The sequence below is a fragment of the Pygoscelis adeliae genome, unplaced genomic scaffold (genome assembly GCF_000699105.1).
Source record: "Pygoscelis adeliae isolate BGI_AS28 unplaced genomic scaffold, ASM69910v1 Scaffold174, whole genome shotgun sequence".
Taxonomy (NCBI): domain Eukaryota; kingdom Metazoa; phylum Chordata; class Aves; order Sphenisciformes; family Spheniscidae; genus Pygoscelis; species Pygoscelis adeliae.
In genome coordinates this window covers 3,319,694-3,343,534 of record NW_008824676.1, presented here as the reverse complement: position 1 = coordinate 3,343,534, position 23,841 = coordinate 3,319,694, and the positions used below count along the sequence as shown (strand labels likewise).

The 23,841-nt window shown below is 37.7% G+C and overlaps 1 protein-coding gene across 1 annotated transcript in view; it reads right to left on the bottom strand.

The window, feature by feature from the left end:
- SPAG1 (sperm associated antigen 1) overlaps nt 1-22,336 on the bottom strand; it is a 44,813-nt gene extending 22,477 nt beyond the window's left edge. The window contains 9 exon segments of the mRNA XM_009323128.1: nt 3,854-4,016; nt 6,409-6,515; nt 7,177-7,307; nt 12,899-13,004; nt 13,495-13,613; nt 15,695-15,762; nt 20,446-20,571; nt 20,938-21,097; nt 22,197-22,336. Of these exon segments, the coding sequence (XP_009321403.1) occupies nt 3,854-4,016; nt 6,409-6,515; nt 7,177-7,307; nt 12,899-13,004; nt 13,495-13,613; nt 15,695-15,762; nt 20,446-20,571; nt 20,938-21,097; nt 22,197-22,336 (1,120 nt within the window).
- Between the last annotated feature and the right edge of the window lie 1,505 nt (nt 22,337-23,841).

Sequence of the window (23,841 nt, the reverse complement as noted above, 5' to 3'; positions counted from 1 at the left end):
TGTTCTTGGTTCAGCTGACTGAGATTGTACCTGGATTGTTCTCAGCCAGAACATATAACAAACAGACTTCTCACATAACTCTGATCTCTGACTGCTTAGGAGCAGTCTTTGTTCACAAAGAATGAAAAAAATTTACTGGTCAACATTTATACTGACACTGTAATTGAGAGTTTTTCTTAACTTCAGGATATGCCTTACAAATGCAATTCTAGAGTTAATTTTCAATGCTGTTTCTTTTAACATGATCTAAATTTTCAGATTGCTAGCTTGCAATAAAGTCTAAAAGCCACAGTAGGATGGGTCCCATTGTGCTAGACGCTGTATAAATTAATTATAAATGAGAGCTCCTTCTTCAGAGAGTTTACAATTCTACAAAATCAAAAATATCAAATGAACAAGCACACTGGAAAGAGGATCAAGGAATACAGAATAACTATTATATTGGATAAACAAGGTGGCCAAACGTCCTCGTACAAGACCTTACATCAATAAGGCTTCTAACCATAAAGAGAACAGACACAGTCAATTATTCAAGGCTACAATGGCAAAGGAACTTCCTATTACAGTAAAATTCTGGTCACAGAGATTACTACAAATTAAGATTTGGATAGGTGTGAAATCATATATGGCATAAAGACCAAGTGAGCGAGGATACAGAGCAGACAGTAAGCATTAACCAACAGATAACAACGCAATTATCTCAGAGCCTCAGTGCTAGGGGAGAGCCAGAAACAATACCAGGAATAACGAAAATAAAAAAGCAAGCACAACTGATCGCTTGAGTAGGAAAGAGCTCTAATTGTCTCCTACCCAATACACTTTGTTTCTCAACAAATCAGAAACTTCAAAATGCAAATCTAAAACCTTACTCACTGTTCTCTGTGAAAAGTCATGAAACATTAACACATATCTTGAAGAATTATCTGTAACATCAAATAAATGTTTCATTACTGCACATGGAATGAAAAAGTAAAAATGTAAAGACAAAGAATCCAGTTTTATTTGAAGACGTCCATTTCATAGAACATGTTTAGAAAATCAACAAGAGAAATGCAAAAAGTGTTATCAACCCCTATTTGTTTTGGAAAGCTGTAAATCAGTCATTATGATGACAGCTCCATTTATTTAAGGGCAGAAAGCACATTACTTCAGAGAAACCATGATACCTGGTCAAGACCAGTTGAGAACACAGTACACAATTCATCAAGGATGCAGAGAGAGTTTTCATACCTATTCAGCTCCTAACAACACTCCCAAACAAGGACGATCTAGTGAAAGAAAACAAAGTCACAAGATAGCGGACTGATAGAAGGAGATGCTCTTCAATCTAAGAATGGTTCCAAATCACGGTACTGTCATGTTCAATGACAAAGACCATAATTTGGTACTATCAAGTAGAAAACAGACTGGAAAAAACCCACAAAATAATTCCTGTAGCCAACTGCTATGGCATCAAGTAAATTTAACACCACATAGGCAGCGAAACTAGAAGTCAGATGAAGGATTTAACACAAAGGAAAAAGAGGTGCTCTGATGCTTCAATACCAAACCAGTGTACCAAACCAGCAATCTCAAGGTGCACAAAACAGCAAGGCACATGCAAAAATAATAATAAAAAAAAAATATCCTGAATAGGGAAAAAGGTCTCATCCAGAAGAAGAATATTCTCTTCACCACTAAAGTGTAATAAATAAACCATGCACAAAGAAAACACTCTCTAGGTAACATCTTTTCCCACAGTCAACTCACAAAACATAGCTTTGTCTGTTATGAGCGTTCTTGTATGTGTTCAAAGTACATCTTTTAAGGAGATGTGTTGTCAACTTTAGCAATAACAGTCTGAGAAATAATGATTTTAAAGGTAACTTAGACTTTACTTGTTTAAATGCACTTTCCTTTTTATGAACAAATATTTACTAAATTTCAGAACTGTTTACTATAGTATTTTTTTAAATTATTGCAACAGATCAAGTAAATACCACACAATTCAACAAATTTTTATGAATTAAAAGGGGCTATTTAAAATATATTTATTTATCTTTAAGCCATATTTATCAGTTGAGATTATAAGTTCTATAAACATGTCAAAATATCAGGCGCTTTGTCAAGTACATACATGATTTTTAGTTTTTATAGTGCCTGAATATTAGTTTTTACAGTCTGTAGGACATAAGCAATTTTCTGTTTCTATTGTACAAAAAGGATATTATTTACTTTTGCTTTCAGATACATAGAAGATGGAGACTACAATCTTTATTTAGACTGTTTTGTTCAAAGCTGAGAAATCAACTCTTCAGAGCTAAAGAAAACAAAAAATATTTTGTTGCTTTTCGTCTAATTTCTAAATGATAAGTTTTGTAGGAACTCATGAGGCTTACTAATTTGAATGTGAAAAAAATATGACTACATGACTGGACTACATGGACTACTAGACTGACTGTGACTACATGACTAGATTTATAGAGAACGTATAAGATGCTTAGCCTACTTATTGCTATTAGGTTCACAGAACATACCAGATTTGTTCAGTAACTGAACTGACTTCGTATTTGTTTCCAGTTGTACTTTAAAACACAGAGTCACCTATGAAGACGCTTGCCTCCTAAATCTCAAAAATACTTATGTGCCAACATATGTTTATGTGATATAATCTTCCCTACGTTTAACAGCCTAACCTTTCATCAATGGAATGGGAGTCTTCCTATGGAGCTAGAAGGCACTTAGTCATCTGAATGCTCCCAATGGAAAACAACCCCAAATTAACTAATATTTAAGGTTAGGGACATGATCCATCCTTTCCAGGGTTTTAGCTGAGGACACTTAGTGGATACCTACTGATTTTGAAAACTGTATTTTCCTTAAATTTGTGTGCACATAATGCATTATTAAATGACTCAGGTACAGTCTAATATTCACAATTAAGTTGGAAAACCCACAGACTGATATAATTTCAAGATAAAGAACTACATAGGCCACAGAAAACACAGAAGACACAAGTTGTCATGCCACATTACCTTAAAGAACCAACAGAAAGGAGAAAGGGTGGAAATCAACCCAGGGATGTTATTCTGTTGCAGGCTGGAGCCCAGACGCGCAGCTGAATCTAAAAGCAACCTGCCAGTGCAGGCCTCAATAGCCCCTGCTGCCTCATTTCCTCCTACAAGTCATGTATTCTGATTATGCCAGTAGCTTCATCTCAGCAGTCTTGCAGTTAGTCATACACTAATCCATGAATGGGAGCTGTGCTTCAACTGCTTGTAAAATACATACAGTAGAAGAATTATACGTTGTTTCTCTCTAATGCATACTTTCAGAGCACACAGATGATCTCTTACATTAAAAACCAAAAAAAAAGATCGATAGTTTTCAAAACAAACAACAACAAAAAAAATCAAATTACATGCCACTTGATCATTTTTACACCCTTTGATCCAATCAAGGGAGGAAAAATGCCAAAGAAAAATGTGATGGTGGGAAGGCAGGAGAGCTGTGCGAGAGAAAGAACTAAGGAACACAAAATGTTCTCTATCACCAGAAGAAATTCCCAACTGGGTCCACATCAAAGGACAGGTATAAAATTACACAGGAGACAGGGAAGTAGGTGATTTGTAGCAACATTTTCCATCTGTCTCTGTTATACCCCTTCTAGAAATAATTCCAAAGATGTGTAATAAAACTGGATTCTACATTTCATACTCAGATCTACTTTAAGTAGTGAATGTCATTGTAGTCTTCAAACAGGCAAAATTATTTGCAAGCAAATATGGATGAATTGTGTGAATAAACATTGCAATATTAAAGGCAATGATTTTTTCCTCAGGTTAAAATTAGATAGGAAATTACATGGCATTACTTTTATCTCCACCGCTTCTTTCACGTTCTTCTGTATTTTCCCCTCTTTCTTCATCACCTTCTGAATCCTCTATATCTTGAATAAGTATTCTTTTTCCTTTGCCTTGAGTCTCAGATACAGGCTTTAAACCTTTCAGTTTCTTTTTAATCTCTAGCAGATTTTTCTGCAATAGAGAAAAAAGAGCAATAGCAGAAGCTTTTTTCTATAGGTATATAAATTGTAATTTATATACAGAAAATACATTCTGTTAAATAATCAACATAAGATCCTGAAGAACTATCAAGATAAATGTTACCAATATAAAAACAGAGAAAAAAATGTGACTTTTCCAAGAGTCAGTATCAAAACCAAGATTAACACTCAACTTCTGTCCCTTAGAAACTCAGAAGATATCACACAAATAAGTAAGTACTTTTCTTGAATGAACTGCTTAAGCAAAAAAAAATTTTAATTAAAAGGAAAAAAAGTAGATTGTACTATTGTGATACCTGGCATGGTTTACTCAGAAGAGACACGTGGAAAACAGACTCTTTCCAGAATCTCTGAAAAAGCCTAAAATCAGTTTATCAACATTTATGCTATGGAGGATTTGGTGTCTGATGGATATCTGATGGAGGAGTGTAACTGATAGAACTAGAACCAAAAGAGACAACAACTTCTTAGCAGTGTAGCAGAAGGACACTGCTGAATAATGAAAAGGTTTGCTCCTCTTTTAAGAGCTGCAAATTAAATGATCAAACAGCCTCTGATTCCATAAACATTTTTTGATTACTCAAAAAAAATACTCCAACTGCACTTTACACTTTCAGAGCAGAATAAGACACACCCAACATTAGGCACTATTCTGAATTTAATTCAATGCTGTACAAGGAAGTGCCATTTCAGTACTCACTTCCTCAAGAAAAAGATAAAACAAGGACAGGAGCAAGCAAAGATTCATGTGGACAAAGTACCTTGAAGAATTCCAGTTACTGACAAGCAATTTACCTTTATTTTAGTGACTCTGCACATAAACATTCACTCTGCATGTGTTCCATACATTTCATATTTAGCTCAAGAGGGTTTTAAGGATCCTCCAAGCAAAGAGCAACTCAAAAAACGCCCTGCCAAGCACTCTGTCACCTCTAGATGTCTCAGCCAAGGCGTAATAGCTGGCACAGATAAGGACAAAGTACAGGCATCTGCTTTCAGCTACAGAAGCATTGCTCAGCAAAGCTACTAATGTATTTGGATCTCTGGAAGAGCGCACTCAAAATGAGTAAGTATCTTATGTCTAGTATTATAAGAAGTCTCAGCACGGCCTGTTTGGTAAACTTTTCACACAGGCTGTTGTGGACTTTGCCAACACAGACTCACAAGCTATTTAGTGGTTTAGTCTTATAAGCAGAAAAAAACCCCAAAAGCTCTTTTAGAACTCAAAATTAGGGTGACAGGTATTTAAAAAGAAAGAAGGGGTGGGGGGAGCAAGCAGGTTGATTCCTTGGTTGATGTGAAACTCAGGAATCCAGCTCCAAGAACACCCTAAAAGGGACGAATGCTGTATGTGGTGAATTTGATGTAACAGGCTTGGACCTCTCTCACTGGTGCAAGCAATAGCAGCGACCAAGTAACTCCACGCAAAGAAGTAGCAATCAGCAAGCTGCTAGCAGCTCAAAATGTGCCAACAGTAAGAGCTGAACAGAATTCAGGTGATGAGGCAACTGCACAGCATCCAGAAGTCATACGTAAAATAATTAGGAGGGTAGCAGTATGATGGACTCCTAATTAACAGACAAAGAGCAGTTTAGTATCAGAACTGCCTAGCACTGAAGATTCTCAGGACACGTAGAGTCCAAATGCAAAGACTGGGTTCTAACCCACAAAACACCCCTAAGAAGATACCAGTGAATGACACAAACCAATCCTCTCCTAAATATCTGAAGTAATAGTAGTACAAAGACCACATCCTGACCTTGAGTTTCCAAAGAAAGCATCTGGCTTTCTTAGATCCAAAATTGGCTAAGAAGGGTCCAGATTCATCAGAAGGTATGAAAGGTTTTTCATTCTATCCTGGAGGTAAGAAACGAGGATTTATAATATCACACTGAAGTGAGGACAGAACCCAGGTCCTCTCGTTTTGGGTTAACTTTACCACTACAACAATAAAAGCTTGGCATGTCTTTTGAATTTTTCTTGTGAATTATGTGTCAAACTGAAATACACCTATCCCAATGGATCTTTCTGAGAGAAATTTCCAAATAACTTTGATCAGCTAAGACACTAATACTGTAAGCATGTTCAGCAGCAAAATTTTAGGCACCAAAATTACGTTAATAGAGATGACTTGAGTGCCTTCAGGTTCTCACAATTAAGTAGTGAACAGAAGATCTGGTCACATTCAAGTATCCAATTTCCACCACAGGCACTTATGTGGTCTTGGGAAACTGATGGCTGGCACAGTAGATCGAGTGTGTCCTCAAAACTCATATTCAAATCAAACAATATAAACTGTACTCACTTTATGCTACAACTGCATACAGCCTTTTTCTAGTCATATTCAAGTCATTTATCTTTACCTTAGCTATAGCATTTTCTGGTTCAACACGTAATACTTTGTTCAGATCCTCTACAGCTGTCTGGTAATTCTGCAGCTGGTTGTGTACAGTGGCACGGCGCATCAGAGCTACAAAGGAACAAAGTATATTATTTATGTATTTAAAGCATAAAGCGGATAATGTGTATAGAAAAAATAGTGTAGTTAAGTGTAAAACAGTTTTTAAAATTCTGCATTTAATTCATGATGACTCTGCATTAGTAATAACTGTTCTCTTGATCATTTTTAACGATGCAATTTCACATGACACCTTTTGGGATAGCGATCGTGAATTGTGAAGCATCTTTTCATATTTTTCCAACTTTCCCCCTCCTCCCATGCAAATATTGTTAGCTACATTCAAGCCCTTGCCTTCAGAAAGGATTAAATCAGCAACTTTCATTGTTTTCACATCGCTTTTAAGGTAATTAATACTTCAGTGTGGGTATTAGGGAAACAATGCACTTCACGAATACAAGAGGGCTTATAGTCATCATATAAAAAACAAGAGTTAGTCCCACGCTACTGCATAAGAATACGCATTACAAATCAACAGGATGGACTGCATAAAACTTCCCTGACCCTGAAAATACTGTTAAAATTACTTTGGGGAGCTACTCTGCTTCCTTCTTTATACTTGAACTTGATCTAAAGATCAATGAAGTCAACTAACAACATGAATGGATATGTACCATTTTATTTGCTACAAATAAAATAATACATAGAAGGGCAAGTTTATGTTCCACTTTACCTTTTACGTTGCCAGGTTCCATATCTAGTACCTTCTCACAATCCTGCAAAGCACTGTCCCAGTCCTGAAGTTTGATTTCTGCTTGAGCTTTGTTATTATATGCAGCTGCAGTGGGTATTACTGATATACTCCTGAAAAAAGGGAGTATTGACCATGGTAGGCTCATAGTTAGAAAACCTGAATGTAGACTTCACTACTGGAAGCTGAAAACAGTATTATAACAATATTAATACTGATACTCTAACCACAATAGTGATTAGAAACTTCTCCCTGTGAGACCAGAGGCAACCATCCACCAACTAGATTTACCATCTTCAGAGGTCTGTTGCTTGCCAAGGCTTAGATCTGAGATGTTGCAGAGAAGATGCCATGGCTCATCTGTCCCTTAAACTATCACCTCTTGCTGCCATTGATGTAGATTCAAATTAAAATGCCAAATGAAACCTTCAGAGTATCAAGAGTAACTACAGAGCTCTGGAGGCTATGATGAAGAGCACAGGGGGGCCACGTGGGCTTCTCCTTGATCTTGCTTGTAAAAGGGAAAGACTCAGGTAGCGGTGAATGAATTGTCCAGGTCAACGTCTGGCTGCATGGCTGGTATTGTAGGCAGGGCTTTAGCTTCTATAACAGGATGATCTCTTGAGGAACAAGGACAACCGGGATCCATATGAGAAAGTGGTGCAAGACAATCTTTGCCAACACCGTTGCTAACCTAGCAAGGAGGGCTCTGAATTATGTTCGCTGGGAAGGACGACTCTAAACTATGTTCGCTGAGAAGAGGAGGCAATAGGGAAGTGCTGGGGGGACAGCATACTGGAAGAGACTCACGCTTTCTTTGTGAAAAAAGCATGACTGGAGGACCATCTCAAGTGCTTATGCACAAATGCACAAAGCATGGGAAACAAAAAAGAATAAAAGGTCTGTGCAGCTATGATCTCAGTGAAATAACAGAGATATGGTGGGATAGTTTGCGTGGCTGGAGTGCTGTGATAGAGGCATGCAGGCTCTTTCAAAAGACTAGGAAGGTAAGGAGGAGGAGGTGCATTCTAGTCTAAGCAGTGATTAAATGTATGAAGGTTTGTCTTGGAACAGGCAAGAGACTGACAAGCCAGTCAAGAGAGCTGATGGGTAAGAATAACAGACCAAACTGACATGGTGATACCATGGTAAGCACCTGCTTCAGGCTGCCTGGTGAAGAAGAGCAAGCAGATGAAGTCTTCTTCAGGCAACTAGAGGAAGCCTCACAATTACAGGCTCTGGTTCCCATGGGGGACCTGAACCACTCTGGTATCTACTGGAAGGGCAAAATGACAAGGCACAAGAAATACATGAGACTTCTGGATCATATCAAAGACGACTTCTTGACGCGATCAACAAGCTGACAAGGGGAAATGCTCTGCTGGAATTGTTACTCTCAATGAAGAACTGGTTGGGAATGCAAAAGTTGACAACAGCTTTGGCTGCAGCAACCATGAGATGGTAGAATTTAAGATTCTGGGAGAAAAGAGCAAGATGAACACTAGAATTATAGCCCTGGACTTCAGAAGGCAAGATTTTAGCCTGTTCAGGAATCTGCTTGGCAGGATTACAGGGAGAATGCCCTGTATGGCAAAGGGTGCCAGGAGAGCTGGTTGGTGTTCAAGGACAGCTGCTTCAAAGCATAAGAACGATCTTTTTCAATGTGCAGGAAGTCAAGCAAGCATAGAAGAAGGGGTGAACAGAGAACTCTCGACTGAGCTCAAACACAAAAATTAAATACACAGCAGATGGCAGTGGTGATGGGCTACCCAGGAGGAATATAGAGACACTGGCTAACTGCAAGCGATGGAATTAATAAAGCAAAAGCTCAGCTGAAGTTGAAACTAGAAAAGGGATGTGAGGAGCAACAAGTTTTTTTTGTCGGGGTTTTTTTTTTTTTTTAGAGGTCTATCAGCAGCAAAACAAAGACTAAGGAAACTGCGGGCCACTGGTCAGTGCAGCAGAGGACCTAGTGACAAAGGACATGGAAAAGTTTGAGGTACTCAGTGGCTTCTTTGCTGCAGTCTTCATTGGTAAGGTTTGCCCTCAGGATTCCCAGGTCCCTGAGTCTAGAGGCAGATTCTGTAGGAGTGAAGCAGTACCCACAATAGAGGAAGATAAAGTTAAGACACACTTAAGAAAATAGGATATACACAAGTTCCAGATGGGGTGTTCAGGAAGATGGCCAGTGTTACTACAAGACTGCTCTATATCATCTTTGAAAAGTCATGGTGATTGGGAAGGGTGACTGGTAAAGGCTAACGTCACATATATCTTCAAGAACAGCAAGGTGGAGGACCTGGGAAACTACAGGCTGGTCAGTCTAACATCAGTTCTCAAAAAGATTATGGAGCAAATCGTCCTGGATTCCCGTCCAGGCACACGAAGAATAAGAAGGTGACTGGCAACAGCTAGCATGGATTTACCAAAGGCAAATCATGCCAAGACCAACCTGATAGCTTTCTTTGCTGAGTGGCTCAGTGAAGGAAGGAAGAACAGAGGATGTTGCTTACCTTGACTGTAGCAAAGCCTGGGACATGATCCCCCATAGTATTCTTATAGCAAAATAGGTAAAACATGTACTAGATAAGTGGACAATAAGGCAGACAGAAAACTGACCAGACTGCCGGGCTCCAGGAATTGAGCCATACAAAGTCCAACTGGTGACCTGTTACTAGGCGCCTCTCTTTGGGATCAAGTTTTTAACATCTTTATCAGGGGGGTATAAGATGGAACAGAAGGCACCCCCAGGAAGTTTGTCAATGATACAAAGCTGGTGGGGAACAGTCAATAATACACTGGAGAGCAGAACTCCAGTCAAAGGGACCTTAAGAGGCCAGAGGAATGGGCTGGCAGACTTCTCAGGAAGTTCAGAAAAGGGAAGCACAAAGTCCTGCACCTGAAACAGAGTAACTCCAGCAACAGTACAGGCTGGGTGCCAACTAGCTAGAAAGCAGCTTTGCAGGAAAGGACCTGAGGGCTCTAGTGGACAACAAATTGAACAGGAGTTAACAGTGTGCTCTCAAGGCAAAGAAGGCGTACCACATGCCGGGCCATATTAGCAAGAGTGTAGCCAGGAGGTCGACAGAAGAGGTTCTTCCCCTCTCTTCAGCACCTATGAGACAACAGGTGGAGTACTTGCATTCAGTCTGAGGCTCTCCTGTACACAAAAGGTGCCAACAAACTGGAGTGAGTCCAGCGTGTCACCGGGATAGTTAGGGGGCTGGAGTACATGCAATACTTATGAGAAGAGTCTGAGATAACTAGGTTTGTTCAGCCAGAAGCGAAGGCACAAGGGAGGTCTTGTAGCTGTTTCCAAGTTACCTAATGGGAAGGTATGGAGAAGACAGAGCCACATCCTTCTCAGAAGTGCACACTGATAGGACAAAAGGCAACAGACACAAGTTGCAAAAAGCAAATTTCTGATCATGTTTTAGGAAAAAAAATTTACTGTAAGTGTAGTTAAACACTGCAACAGGCTGCCCAGAGAGGTTGTGAAATCTCCATCCTTGGAGATTAATTGAACAAAGCCCTGAGTAACCTGATCTAACTTGGCCCTGCTTTGAGAGGTGGTTTGCACAAAATATCATTCAGAGGTTGCTTCCAACCTAAATTATTCTATGATTCTGCAGTATAACTGAAATTACTAAGCAGAGTGATTTCACTAGAGGTATGCAGAAAAACAGGCAAGATCCATTTACTTTAAAATCACATCAGCATAATAGAACTATGTCAGAACACATCCTTTGCAAAAGTTTTGAATCTCTCTAGAAATGAGAGAGAAGTTTAAGGTTTTTTGTAAAATAGAAAGTACTCTCTACATTCAGCTTAGAATAGTAGGCCTCATTACAAGACAAACAGAATGAATAACTGTACCCTGATTATTTTTATATAGAACTCTACTATTTTTCACTTTTTAGCCATGTGCAAATAACCCCTTCAGGCTATTACCAGTTCACTCCAAAATATGTTTTATTTAAATATTTCTAAACATAAGAAAATAGGAATTTTCAGATGGTATTAGGAAAGTGCCCAGTTAGAACAGTATGCAGTGTCAATATCATATATTTCAGAAGGTGTACAATGCCTCATGGGGGTTGAATGGGGGTCAAATATAGAAAGACTCTCCATTAGGAAGGATTCTGCCCATCCTTACTAATTAATACCTTATTTATGCCCCAACAGCAGAGATTTTTACTTATTTTTATACTATGGAGTTGTATTTTATTTTTTGTATATGAAACACAGCTATGGATGTTTTTAATACATGTTCATGTATTTAAAAAAACCCAAGAAAGATGTTAAGGCTGCAAGTCAAGAACGAAAAAAATACACATCAGATGCCTCAGTTTAATCAGCCTGTGCACTATGAATATCAATACCTTTGTGCACATATATACATCAACAGTCTCCAGGTAAATGTTCATAAGCTGTTCTACAAAACCCTGCCTCCTTCAGTGACAGTATGAACGGTGCTTCCTAAACATAAATCTGTTCAATATTTATTTTATTGCTGTTGCACACAATTTATTCCCATTCATTATTTTCTCCATACTTGTCTGCACTGACCACAGACACATTAACTTCCTCATAAATTTTTTTGGAGGATATCCCACTATAATATCATAGCCCACGAATTATCTTAACACTTCATCTCACAGTAGTGCCGTATCATTACCCTCAGTTTACACTGGTAATTAATACACCAAGATTCCCATATGCTCTGAATTTCTAAGTGACAACTTTGACACTTCTAGGACTTGGGGGTTTTTAAAGTCCTTATCATTTCAAAGCACAGAGTTAAACACAAAATTGAGTTTCCTTTAACATTAATGTGTTAGCAGTCAGTACTTTTGCAAGTCAGACCTCTAGTGTCTCAAGATGGGTAATCTGCAAATAAGAAACAAATGTTGGTCTATGTGAAAATCCTGGTTTGTATAAACGGCATCATGTTTGAACACTGTGGAAAAGGTAGAGAAAAAATCTAGTTCTCCCAAGGTCGCATTGAAATATCTTAACTGAAACACTATCCTTTTCTTCCTGTCATGCCCAATTCTGTTCACCTTGAACTTTTCTACTTTTGAAACAAATACAACAGAGGCCCTGCAGCAATCACCTCTATTTATATAAATAAAGCCAAAGTCTGAATGTAGTCCACTGTGCAGTAAATAAGGCAAGCAACCTGCAAGAGTCTCACATTTTTTAAATCCAGTGTTTATATACTTTTCTTCTGGACTGCTACTAATTACAGACAATGTTATGATGAAGCTGCACACAATGATTTTTCTTTCTCCTAAGAAGGTTATTAAACCAATTTTACTTATTAACAATTGAGACAATCCTACCAATACGATTAATTAGAATTAATTTGTAATGAATTTATTTTCTCAACACACTGCTTATCCTTTTATTTTTGTAAACTTGCCCTTGAATCTCAATGGTTTTGAAAAATCTGAAGAACTTTAGGACACCTGCAGATTGCATCCCATCACTATTGACCCGCTTCTTTTCCTGATAAATAAAAATTAATATCAGGATGCAACAGTGCTTTAAGTACTCTTCTGTCAAATCTTTTTGCCCTTTTGAAAATAATCTAATTGTCACTAGTTGCTTCAGTAAGAAGTTGCTTTAATTACACTGCTCTACAAATAACATTCACAAGTAACAGTCATTAAAATAAAAGAACACAATAGTATTTACTCACCGACTGTAATATGTCACTGCTTCCACATAATCCCCAATGGCAAAGGCTTCATTGCCCTTTTCTTTTTCACGAGTAGCAATAAAAATCTTCTCTTTCTCTGTCATGCCTAGAAAAAAATATTTATACATAACAGCTAACGAGTTCCACAGATGCAGCCAAAACACTGTCAGCTAAAATAGTTTGAATGTCAATCTGTATATTATTTTTTTAAATAATATGGCTTACTAAAAGACAAATTTGTATTTTATTTTCTACAATAAGAACCTAAATCCTTCTGATATGCATACAATTCAGAATGCAAGATGAAAGTGGTTGGCTAACCTCTACCATTGATTTATAATAGCAGAAGTATGCTTTATTTCTTTACCTAGCACTCTCAACCTAAGCACAACATAAATATTTTAACTCATTATTAACACCAAGACTATAATTTTTTCAAATATGGCTTCAGTTAACCTCCTAAGAACTTTCAGCATCTCTATAGGCTGAAAAATAGATAAGACACTTTTACGTCTATAATATGCTTCTTCAATTTGTATTTACACTCTACAACACAGTATTACAATTAAAGAAAAATCATGTTTCTAAGACATTACCAGTTGTGTCTATTTTCTTTTCGATTATAGGTAGCCTTGGCCTACTAAAGAATCTTGCTTTTGAGTTATTTTCTTCACAGTCTTCATCAATTTTAGAACACTCCTTTTCCACATCGAACCTTAAATTAATAAAAATAACAAATTCAATAATGCCGCATAGCAAGACTCTTCTACTAATAGAAAGGCATACTATATTTCCATTATAAACCAAAGGAAAAGAGAGATAAAGGCTGTGTTTAGTTATCCGTGACTAGTTAAGAAAAAGATGTTTAGTCTTATCTCCTTTCCTTGTGTTGGGGGTTTTTTGTGTGCTTCTTCTGCTTATATATTACCTTCCCTCTTCCTCCTCCCTTCTGGTTAAAACCAAACCAAGAAAATGTCTGCATCACCTCCTTGCCATCCCCCCCCAAAAAGACAGGTAAAATTTAAGAAACAGTATCGTCAGGCTCAATCCCAGCCCTATCGATCATCTCTAACTTTTGCCAAAATACCTAAGAAACAGCTTCAAAGCAATTAATACTGTAAAGGTGAGAGAGATTTCAAAATAGTCTCAGACACTTCCACAGCTACTCTGAAAAGCTTTTGAAAACAGTGTTTAGGAAGTTTTATCGAATAAATATTGCTGCCATAGTCCTATAAAACAAATACAGTAATAACCAATACTACACTATCTAGAAATACCACACTCACTGCTTTTCTGTTTAGGACTTAATGAAAAATATCCTTTGCTTTCCACAATAATCTTGACAATATGAATAATTTCTATCTGAAATAGACACATAATTTTGAGAATTTATCCAATTCTAAACCTTCTCAGGTGAAACATTGTTCTCCATTTTGATTCTGATCTTTTGCTAGCTTACTTTTACCCATTTATTGTAAATCAACCACATTTCAAAATATGTGCCTTTAAAATATGAGGTGAAACTTTTGAAGGTTTTGAAATTATCTTCAAAATGTTTTGAAAACACGATATGCTTCAAACTGGAAAATTTCTTTTTCAGTATACTGGTATTATCCAAAACAAATACATTACATGGGAAAACTCACAAACTGTGGTATTATCAGCATGCTAAAGCACTTAAAGATCGAGCACATAAAACAGCAAACAAAAATCCCAAAATGATTACTTTAAATGACACAGAGAAAAGAGGGATGAAAGAATAAATTGTTGCAGAAGTTATTTTTATATCCTATTTTGTTTGTCCACATTTGAGCAGGAAGACCCCAATTTCTGAAACACACATGCATGAAAATAACTGATATGCACAACTGTTTGTAAGAACAGCATCTTATGCAGACAGGGTTTTTGTAGTGGTTTTGGGGTAGAGACATTAAAAGTTTGATTACCCAAACCCCACAGTCTCCCCATCGACAGCACTGGAAACTTGTGCCTCCTCACCCTGATTCTACAGCATCATATTCCAGATTTAAGGAGCTAGAGAGAAGCTGCTACAATGCAAAACACAGAAGTATGTGAATTTCCCCCTCCGTGTGCAACAATTCAGGGGCATCAATCTGTCACGTAACTTGGGAGGGTAATATGCCACCATTACATGACCCAGAGAGTGTCTTTGTATCAGGGCTCCATCCACCCTAGGAACAGTCAGTTACTGTCTAAACCTCTGATTATGTGTAATTGCATCTGAGCAAACTGATGCACCTGCCTCAAGCTCATTCTTTGTGGTCAGCAGGGCTCAGTGCAGGAATAAGGATTCATCAATTTTGTTTTTAATTTAGAATTCTGACTTTAGATACACAGAAGATCAAATTTATAAGCCCACATTAAACAATTCTAGAAGTGCTTTCAAAAAAACATGATAAATTAAGCTAATTTTAATCCCTTGGTTTTACGTACCTCCATAATTTTATATCTTGGATGTTGAAAGGAAAAATGAAATCTGAAACAAAATCACTTTTTATTTGTATTTTCTGCCAACTTGTTATATTTCACACAGCTTGAACAAAAGTATAGACTAAATTGTTTTCAGCTGTTAGCACCACAATGCATCATTTGCATTTTAACAGAACATTTATTATGGAAAACCTACGTTTCACTGAAGTGTTATAATTCCCTGAAATGTTGACCTTAATACTATGTTTCTAGAAAATACTTTAAAAAACAATATTTAATGATGTTCCATTATTAAACAAATATATAAGATTTAATAAAAACTTAAATATAAGGGATTTAACATACTTGTCCCATTCACTGTAATCCCGTGGCATCTTTTTCTTGTTTCTTTGTTCGGTTGCTAATTTTTTGTTCTGAAAGAGAAACAGCCAGCCTGTAAGACAATTTTTTAAAGTGGAAATTCACAGCCTTTGTTTTGTTTTGTTTCTGCAATACATATTCTTAGTAACTAACACTATTCATGACTAATCTCAGCATAGTCTTGAAAACTTAATTCATCTTGCTTTAAAGCAAATCTTTATGTATTTGATGTATCGTTGTAATCTGAGGAGCTCTTCAGTCTTACACCTTCTCTCCACTGCCCTGTATATGTCACAGAGGCACTGAATACAACTTTCAGATACAAGACTGCTCTTCCTAATTAGTATCTTGTGCTGCCATCTTCCAAACTATACTTTCAACACAGCAAGGGAGAATTCAGTCTTGGGAAACCCCAGCCTTGTGATGAGGTGTTTGACACTGAGATTAAATCAGTAACCTCGTTTTAGGCTTGCCATTCCCAAGAGAACACAATGCACAGATTCTGATAACCCCTGGAACCCTCAAAACAAACTTACAAATGAAAAATTTGTTTGACTTCAAAATAGTGTCTGTACTTCTTTTGACTATTTCACACTCCAGTCAAGCTAATTCCCAAGATGATTTACACTCATTCTAGCTTTTAGACAAGCTCCATCATTGATATTTGCCTTAACTAGAATTTATCCTTAGGACCTTCCTGCAACAATCAGTCCCAATAACAGATTCAACTGACTTATATTGCAACCCATCTCCTACACTAATGGAACCTCTCTCCATAGCTGGCACCTTTTGCATTTCTTCTGCCTCTGTCATGAGACTGTATTTCTGGTATGTCCCTCCCTGCTTGTTGACTTCAACAGTACTTAATAGCAAGGTGTGGTTCCAAACAGGTATTCCACAGCGGAACAACAGCCAGTTCAAAATATTCCCCATCTACTCTGTCCTGGCTGTTCAGCCTTCCTCTTACCTTGCAATCCATCACTCACTGAGTTAGATCAATGTAATTGTTTGTAGAATTGCAGGTTTACAGTTATCTGCGTTGAAACAAACAATTTGCTAGAGATACAGTGCAATCCCTAAATATGTGTACCAGTTCAACTGAGCATGATAAACTGGACCAAAGAAACAAGGAGCAACCTCTTAAACTAGCTTTACCAGTGGTGACACTGTAACAAGGAAATACTTCTGCAGTTGGATGTAAACACCACAATTTACATAACACAAATGTGACCCTTCCTGTAAACATTTCTGACTATCTATAATATTAGGTTACACAAGCTTTTATAGTATATAACTTCAGAATTACTCTCAACATTCTCAGTCTTTCAAGAAGCTAGACAAAATGACAAATAAATTTAGTGATCAGCGCATGTTTGGAGGAGGTAACTCCTAAATATGGCTTCCTGAAATATGACTTAGCATTATGTATGCATCCTGGTGTACGTTACAAACTTTCTAATTTAATAAATATAAACTCTTTTTTTCAAACCAGAATTCCTTAACTTAAATGAGCACAAAACCTGTAAAACTCAGAAGAAAACTCATAAGGTATTTACACTCATGCAACTTTGATTTAAGGAGAGAACTACAGCGTGTCCTTTTAAGGAATAAGGAAGAAGCGTTGACTCAAAAATGCACAATCTTTAAAATTCTAGGTCTCATATTCTTAGTACCATTGTAACCAAGTTGTGGCTCCAGCAGAGTCAGGAATTTCTCAATCAGTAATATTTCAGAGCATCTCATCCAAGAAGCTTTGATGAAAAATGTACGTTTGCATACTGTGGAACTTAAAAAAAAAAAAAATCTCCCCATGTCATTTTTCTTGCCAGAACTCACAATGCATGGATCCCACAGGGTTTGAAGTCTGGTGAACAATTTCTGGACCAAAGATCAAAGCACGGACTGGCTTCAGTTCAGGTGACACAGAATTTGACCTTGGTTCTCCTCTGGGTCCCGTGGGATGGCCTAAGACATTACTATTCTGTGTCAGCTAACCAGTATTATTTATTAGTTCAGAGTATCCAAAATAATATGAAGGCTATATAGATACCATCACAGTGGATTTTTATAACATAAAACTTGGAATGTGTGTTGCATGCCCTGGACTGTAGCATGAGGAGGTATCTGAGGACAGAAATCTTTCTGGAATAGTATTAGGAAACTCTCTTTGGCAAAGGAACCTAAGTCTGCTGAAATCCCATCCATACAGTCTTTTGGAAATGAGTATCTCTAAACCCATGCTTTAGTTCTGTTCTGGAAAAAATGAGGCAGCAAAAACAATAATTAAGCAATGTGGACAGTTAGGAACAGAAAAACTCAAGCTGTCTCTCCAGTCCTCTTTTATTTTGCAGTATAGATGTAACCTCGAAGTCCTGAGCTGTGTGAAAGAAAAATGGGTGTAAGACAGAAACTTCCATATTGTGTTAAAGAGGGAAATATTGCATGAAGTTCACTCTTTATCTATTCATTTTTGGAAAATCTTTCCCATGACTTCACATCAATAAAAAGAAAACGCCATCTAGAGATACAAGCTATTAGTAGTGAATTAGCACTGTACCTAGATTCAGTATCAGCAAGAATATCTGATTACAGACACAAGATGCTTCCATTTACCAAACCTGTACCCACTGGTGCAATCCACTGTTTTAGGGTCAGTAAGGATTTCCAGAATTGGCTTCATTGAAGATACTGAACTTTTTATGCATCAGATCAGATGAACATACAGAGTCTCCAATCAAATAACAACATGAAATTATGGAAAGGTTTGTGGATTTCTTTCTAGCAGAGAGGAGAAATTTATCATGCCAACTTTCTACTTGATACCACATTACAAAATTATGTGATGCCAGTGTAAAAAATAATTACAGTCCTAATTGATTAGCAAAACATGTTTAAAAAGTGTAAGATTACACATAGCTTTATCACCAAGAAAGAAAAGAAATAAAAACTGATTAAGTATATTAATCTAACTTTTTTGAGATTTCATATTACAGGTATAAATTTAGCGTATACTATAGAAACAGCTTCTTTTTATTCAGTAGTCATCTAGTAGTGGTATAATTGCACTGCTACATAGAAAGATTGAACTCTCAAACTCCATTTCAGGCCTCCCTTCTCTCTTCCAGGACAGGTTACAATTACTTCAGAGGCCGTCTGCTTGGACAAAAGGAATGGAAATCATGTACCACAGATAAGGCATAAAGCTGTATCTAGGTTTCCTGGGTAATAATGCTAACACCTAAACCTTGTATGGAGAACAAAAGATAAAAACTTGACCTGAAGACTGTTGCATGGTTTAAAGTAGGAGAAAAAAAAATATTTTGTCTGAATAAATATTTTGTCTTTGAATGGAGAACACATCCTCTTTAGTAAAACTGCATATCCTAGATTTCAAGCCACTTTCCACCATTTTATACTTATATTCTAATCTAGATTCACTGAGTTCACATGCTATTGTATTTACCATTTTCTGTTCTAGAAAACACTTATACAGGACATAAATCAAAAGTAAAGCTACAGTGGCACTCTTCATCTCAGCAAAATAGGATAGTCAAGAGGAACATATATTGCAAAATGTGAAAGAGGACAGATAAATGAAAAAAAAAAAACCTCAAAACAAAAAAACACCTTAGTCTCAATACTAACCACTTATAAAGCATTACACTGGAATTCCCAGCCTCTTTGTATACCACATAACGGAGAGTGCCTAGTTATCCCAAATGTCTGTCTTGATCTGATGTCTAAGTACCCGCTGACAATAAGGAGTAGTTTCTGACAACACAGGAACACAAATCAGACATTTATTAATATATAATTATTCCAATAAAATTTGTCAAATTAACAATTAATAAGAAATATCACATGACCTGTAAGGATGCTTTCATAACATTTCTCACTTCCAAAAAGAAAAATCCTTCAGTGAATTTGTTGTAACAGTGTCCCAGAATTCCAAAGAAAATAGTGGGAATCAGACTGAAGCCATCCATGGTAACATCTGACAATTCAAAAAAGTCCCATCCCACACCTATATATCCCTCCAATAGCACTGCATTTAGTATTAGTAAGGAAAGCTGGTGACAAACAAACCAGATTTCAGGCAGATAAATACACGGAAAAAAACCATGAGGAAACTAACACCTAGGAAAAAATGTAAATGTTTATTCTGTAGTTCTGAGGTTTGTTAAGTATGCTTTACGGCTAAAGCTGGAATACCAACTCAAGGTATAAAATAAGGGGAAACAAAGGCTACATATACACCAGTGCAACCCAATATAGAAGTGGCTATAGACTGAAACAGTTGGTGCAGAGGGTCCAACATCCACACTGTGTTTCAGGGTATTTATTTTGGACTAGCTCCTGTCTGGTCTCATAAAACAAAAGCCTACTGGCAGCTGGAGAAAATCTCCTAGCATAGTTTCATTCAAAAGGAACCTAGTTCATATGCTTAAACATCACTTTGAAATGTGAATCAAAGAACAGAAAAGGGTGTTTAAGGAGATTTGCTCCAGAAGTGAGTTCTTGATCAGAATTAAGACATTGTTACAAGACACACGCTAGTACTAAGGAGGCTCTTTTGTTTAGGCATTGGTCTCTTGCAAGGGAACTTAAAGGTTTTTATTTTCTAGTTAACAAAATAAATCTAGTAAGAAAGGCTCAATGATTAGAAGTTTGTACATATAAAATTTCCCGATTTTAGAAAGACATGTAATTAACAGACATAAGAAAACTGGAGATACCTGATTAGCAGGAAGACAGCTGCTGGAACAACGAATAGGAGGCAAGTTATCTTGTCTTTCATGCAGGGTGTCTGTTCTCAGGAACTGTGGTTTCTTATCATCTTCATTCATTTCTGCCACCCAGCTCTGAAAATAAATAAATAATGTATCTGTACCTTACAGCAGTAGAGCAGATATACTTCACAGTCTACAATGACCCTAACAACTATCCTTATAATGCACTGCTCTTAATGGGAAAAAACAATTAAGACGAAAAGCAATTGTGCTTTTTTGAATAAAAAGTAATCTACAGAAAGAAAATTTGTAGAGTTAAAATGGACGTTAAAGATTCAGTGACATTAATTTGGTAAAATAATAAAAAACCCCAACATAATCCTTGGATCATTTCCTCATTTAATCAAATAATTACATTCTACCTATGCACAAGAGATGTATCAATATACATCAAAGTGATTACATTACTGACCATTATAAATTAGAGTTATACCATACCATCAGTTCACCACTAATAGTTTTCCATTCTTCAGCTGTGAAATCAGAAGCTGTGGCTGCAGGCTTATCTTTTCTCAGAGCTCTGCTCCCTGGATCTAAATGCTCAATACGCTTTTCACAATACAATGTAAGTTCAGGATAATATCCCTCTTCACCGGACCTTTAAAATGCAGACATAAAAGTTACAAAGAAGAACTAAGCTGCACTGCGTCCTCCATATTTATCTGCATGTATAGTGTCTGTGTAGTCACCACAGTGATTACAGAGGACTATTTTCCTGTTCCAGCTGAATTCTACTATCACCTAATAACATTTTGATCAGAAAATTCCAGTGAGTTAACCTTCAACCACTTTCCAATGGACACATATACACAGTTCAAAATTATCAACACAGTGCTCATAAAAAAATGCTCTTGTCATTTTCAGCAAACATTAAACAGGCATGGCATCTGAAATTACCACAGTCAGGCAAGATAGCTTCATGACAGAACCAAAATCCAGTGACAGCATTTGAGAAAAACCTGGCATTGAGTTACTCAGACCTTTTGGATCGCTAAAACAGGACTTGGATTTCTAGCATTATAATTTGTATCATGGATTTCTAGCGTTACCCTCAGCATAAGAAAGACATGGACCTGTTGGAGCGGGTCCAGAAGAGGGCCACAAAAATGATCAGGGGGATGGAACACCTCTGCTATGAGGAAAGGCTGAGAGAGTTGGGGTTGTTCAGCCTGGAGAAGAGAAGGCTTCGGAGAGACCTTATCGCAGCCTATCAGTACTTCAAGGGGGCTTATAAAAAAGATGGTGGCAGACTTTTTAGCAGGGCCTGTTGCAACAGGACAAGGGGGAATGGCTTTAAACTAAAGGGGGGTAGATTTAGACTAGATAGAAGGAAGAAATTTTTTACGCTGAGGGTGGTGAAACACTGGCACAGGTTGCCCAAAGAGGTGGTGGATGCCCCATCCCTGGAAACATTCAAGGTCAGGTTGGACGGGGCTCTGAGCAACCTGATCTAGTTGAAGATGTCCCTGCCCACGGCAGGGGGGTTGGCCTAGGTGACCTCTAAAGGTCCCTTCCAACACAAACTATTCTATGATTTGGACACTTTTAACATGATTACTTTAACTCTGTATTTTAATTTTTCAATTAGAAAGTCACAAAGAGGTTCAAGACAAATAGAGTATTTAGGTACAGGTTCCTTTGAATTTTACAGAACAGGAATATAACTAGCAATGAAGTTAAGAAAATATAATGTTTACCTTAACACCCTGAGAATCTTTTCCAGGTGTTTCACATCTGTGCATTTTTCAATGAACTTGTAGTCCAGATGACCAATAGGTATTTGATATGTTTTAGTGGTTCCTTGGTCCAGCAAAAATGGTACTGACTGATCACCCATAACTAAATATTAAAAGAAAAAAAATGTAGTGATTCTGTAGGCACTCAGTTGTATTTTGAAGCAATGCTAATTTAAGGAATAACCCTGCTCATGCTCCGAAGTACTACTCTGTTATGCAAGCAGACCTACTGCCACAAAAGAAAAATTTCAAATTTGAAGACTTGATCACACAAACTGTTCTTGACAGACGTTTACTGGCAGAAGTATGGTTATATATGAGATATATACTGTACATTCTTTTTCCAAAACATAAGTACAACTCTACTGCTTCTACGAGGCAGAACAAGTCAAAAAGACTGCTTAAAGAAAAATTGCCAATTTTTGCCTACTACATTCTCTATTTTCCTTTAAACACAATATGGTATTACCTATTTTAAGCAAGTGTGGTGGGTATGAAGAAGAAGATCGTGCAGGATGCTCTCTTTTTTTCAGACGGAAGATGTTAACCAACTCAGTTTATCTAATGGAATGATAACCTTTCTCTGTAGCCAAAATAAATCTAATTGTCTTTCCTCACTAACTGCATTTTCTGGGCCCCTGATTATAATACTGTACTAATCTGAATCTTTGCCAGCAAGTCTGTAACTGATGAAGTGAGGTGTTCAAATTGGACACTTCCTGTCTCCCTGTACCTTTGATCTGCTTGTCTGCATCCTTTTTCTATTTTGATTCCAAGCTCTATGGAGCAGAAATTCTTTTTTTTTTCCCCATGTTATATAGTGCTTAAAGTGATCAGTTATTTTTAACAAGTACGATAAGGGCAGCTACCCAGTATGTGATAACAGCTATGTATGGATATAAACCCAATTAAAATAATTGTGTTCTAATGTCTAGCATAATTACACATATTAATTTGTAGTTGCACAAAAACGTTTACAATGCAGTATCACTTAAATAATAACTGGTCACAATTAGGTACTACAGAAATATAGGATTCTGCCCCAAGAATTTACAGTTTCAATACAGGAAAAGAAACAACATGCACGGAGAGACAGACGAATACAGGAAATAATTAGACAGGAGTAAAAAGGAAGAGAGGCACTCATCATAAAACTGCAACATTTTCCCCCGTTCCAGTATTTCCACAGATGTTGGGAACAGGGAGTTCCCTCGAGTGCCCAGAGCAGCTCTCAGGCAATGCAGTAAGAAGGAGACCTCGGTCGCACGGGAGCACAGCACCGCCACAGCCAAACGCGCTCCGCTCCTCCGGCCAGCTGCGGGCAGCTCCCCGAATCCGCAGCACCGTGCCCTGCTCCGCGGCCGCTGACAATACAACTTTCACCCCCCGGCGTCAGGAATTTACCTTAAAAACGACACCGAAGGCTCCCCTCACACCACAACCGGAGCAGCGCGGCCAGCCCGTGCCTAGCAACTGTTGCTATGTACAACATGGCGGCCGGCGCCAGGGACGCCGCCCGGGCGAGCGGCAGAGAAGCGGAGACGACGGTGCGGACACGGGGCTGCCCTCCCCAGTGACGCCCTTACGAGGCTCCCACGGAGCCCCG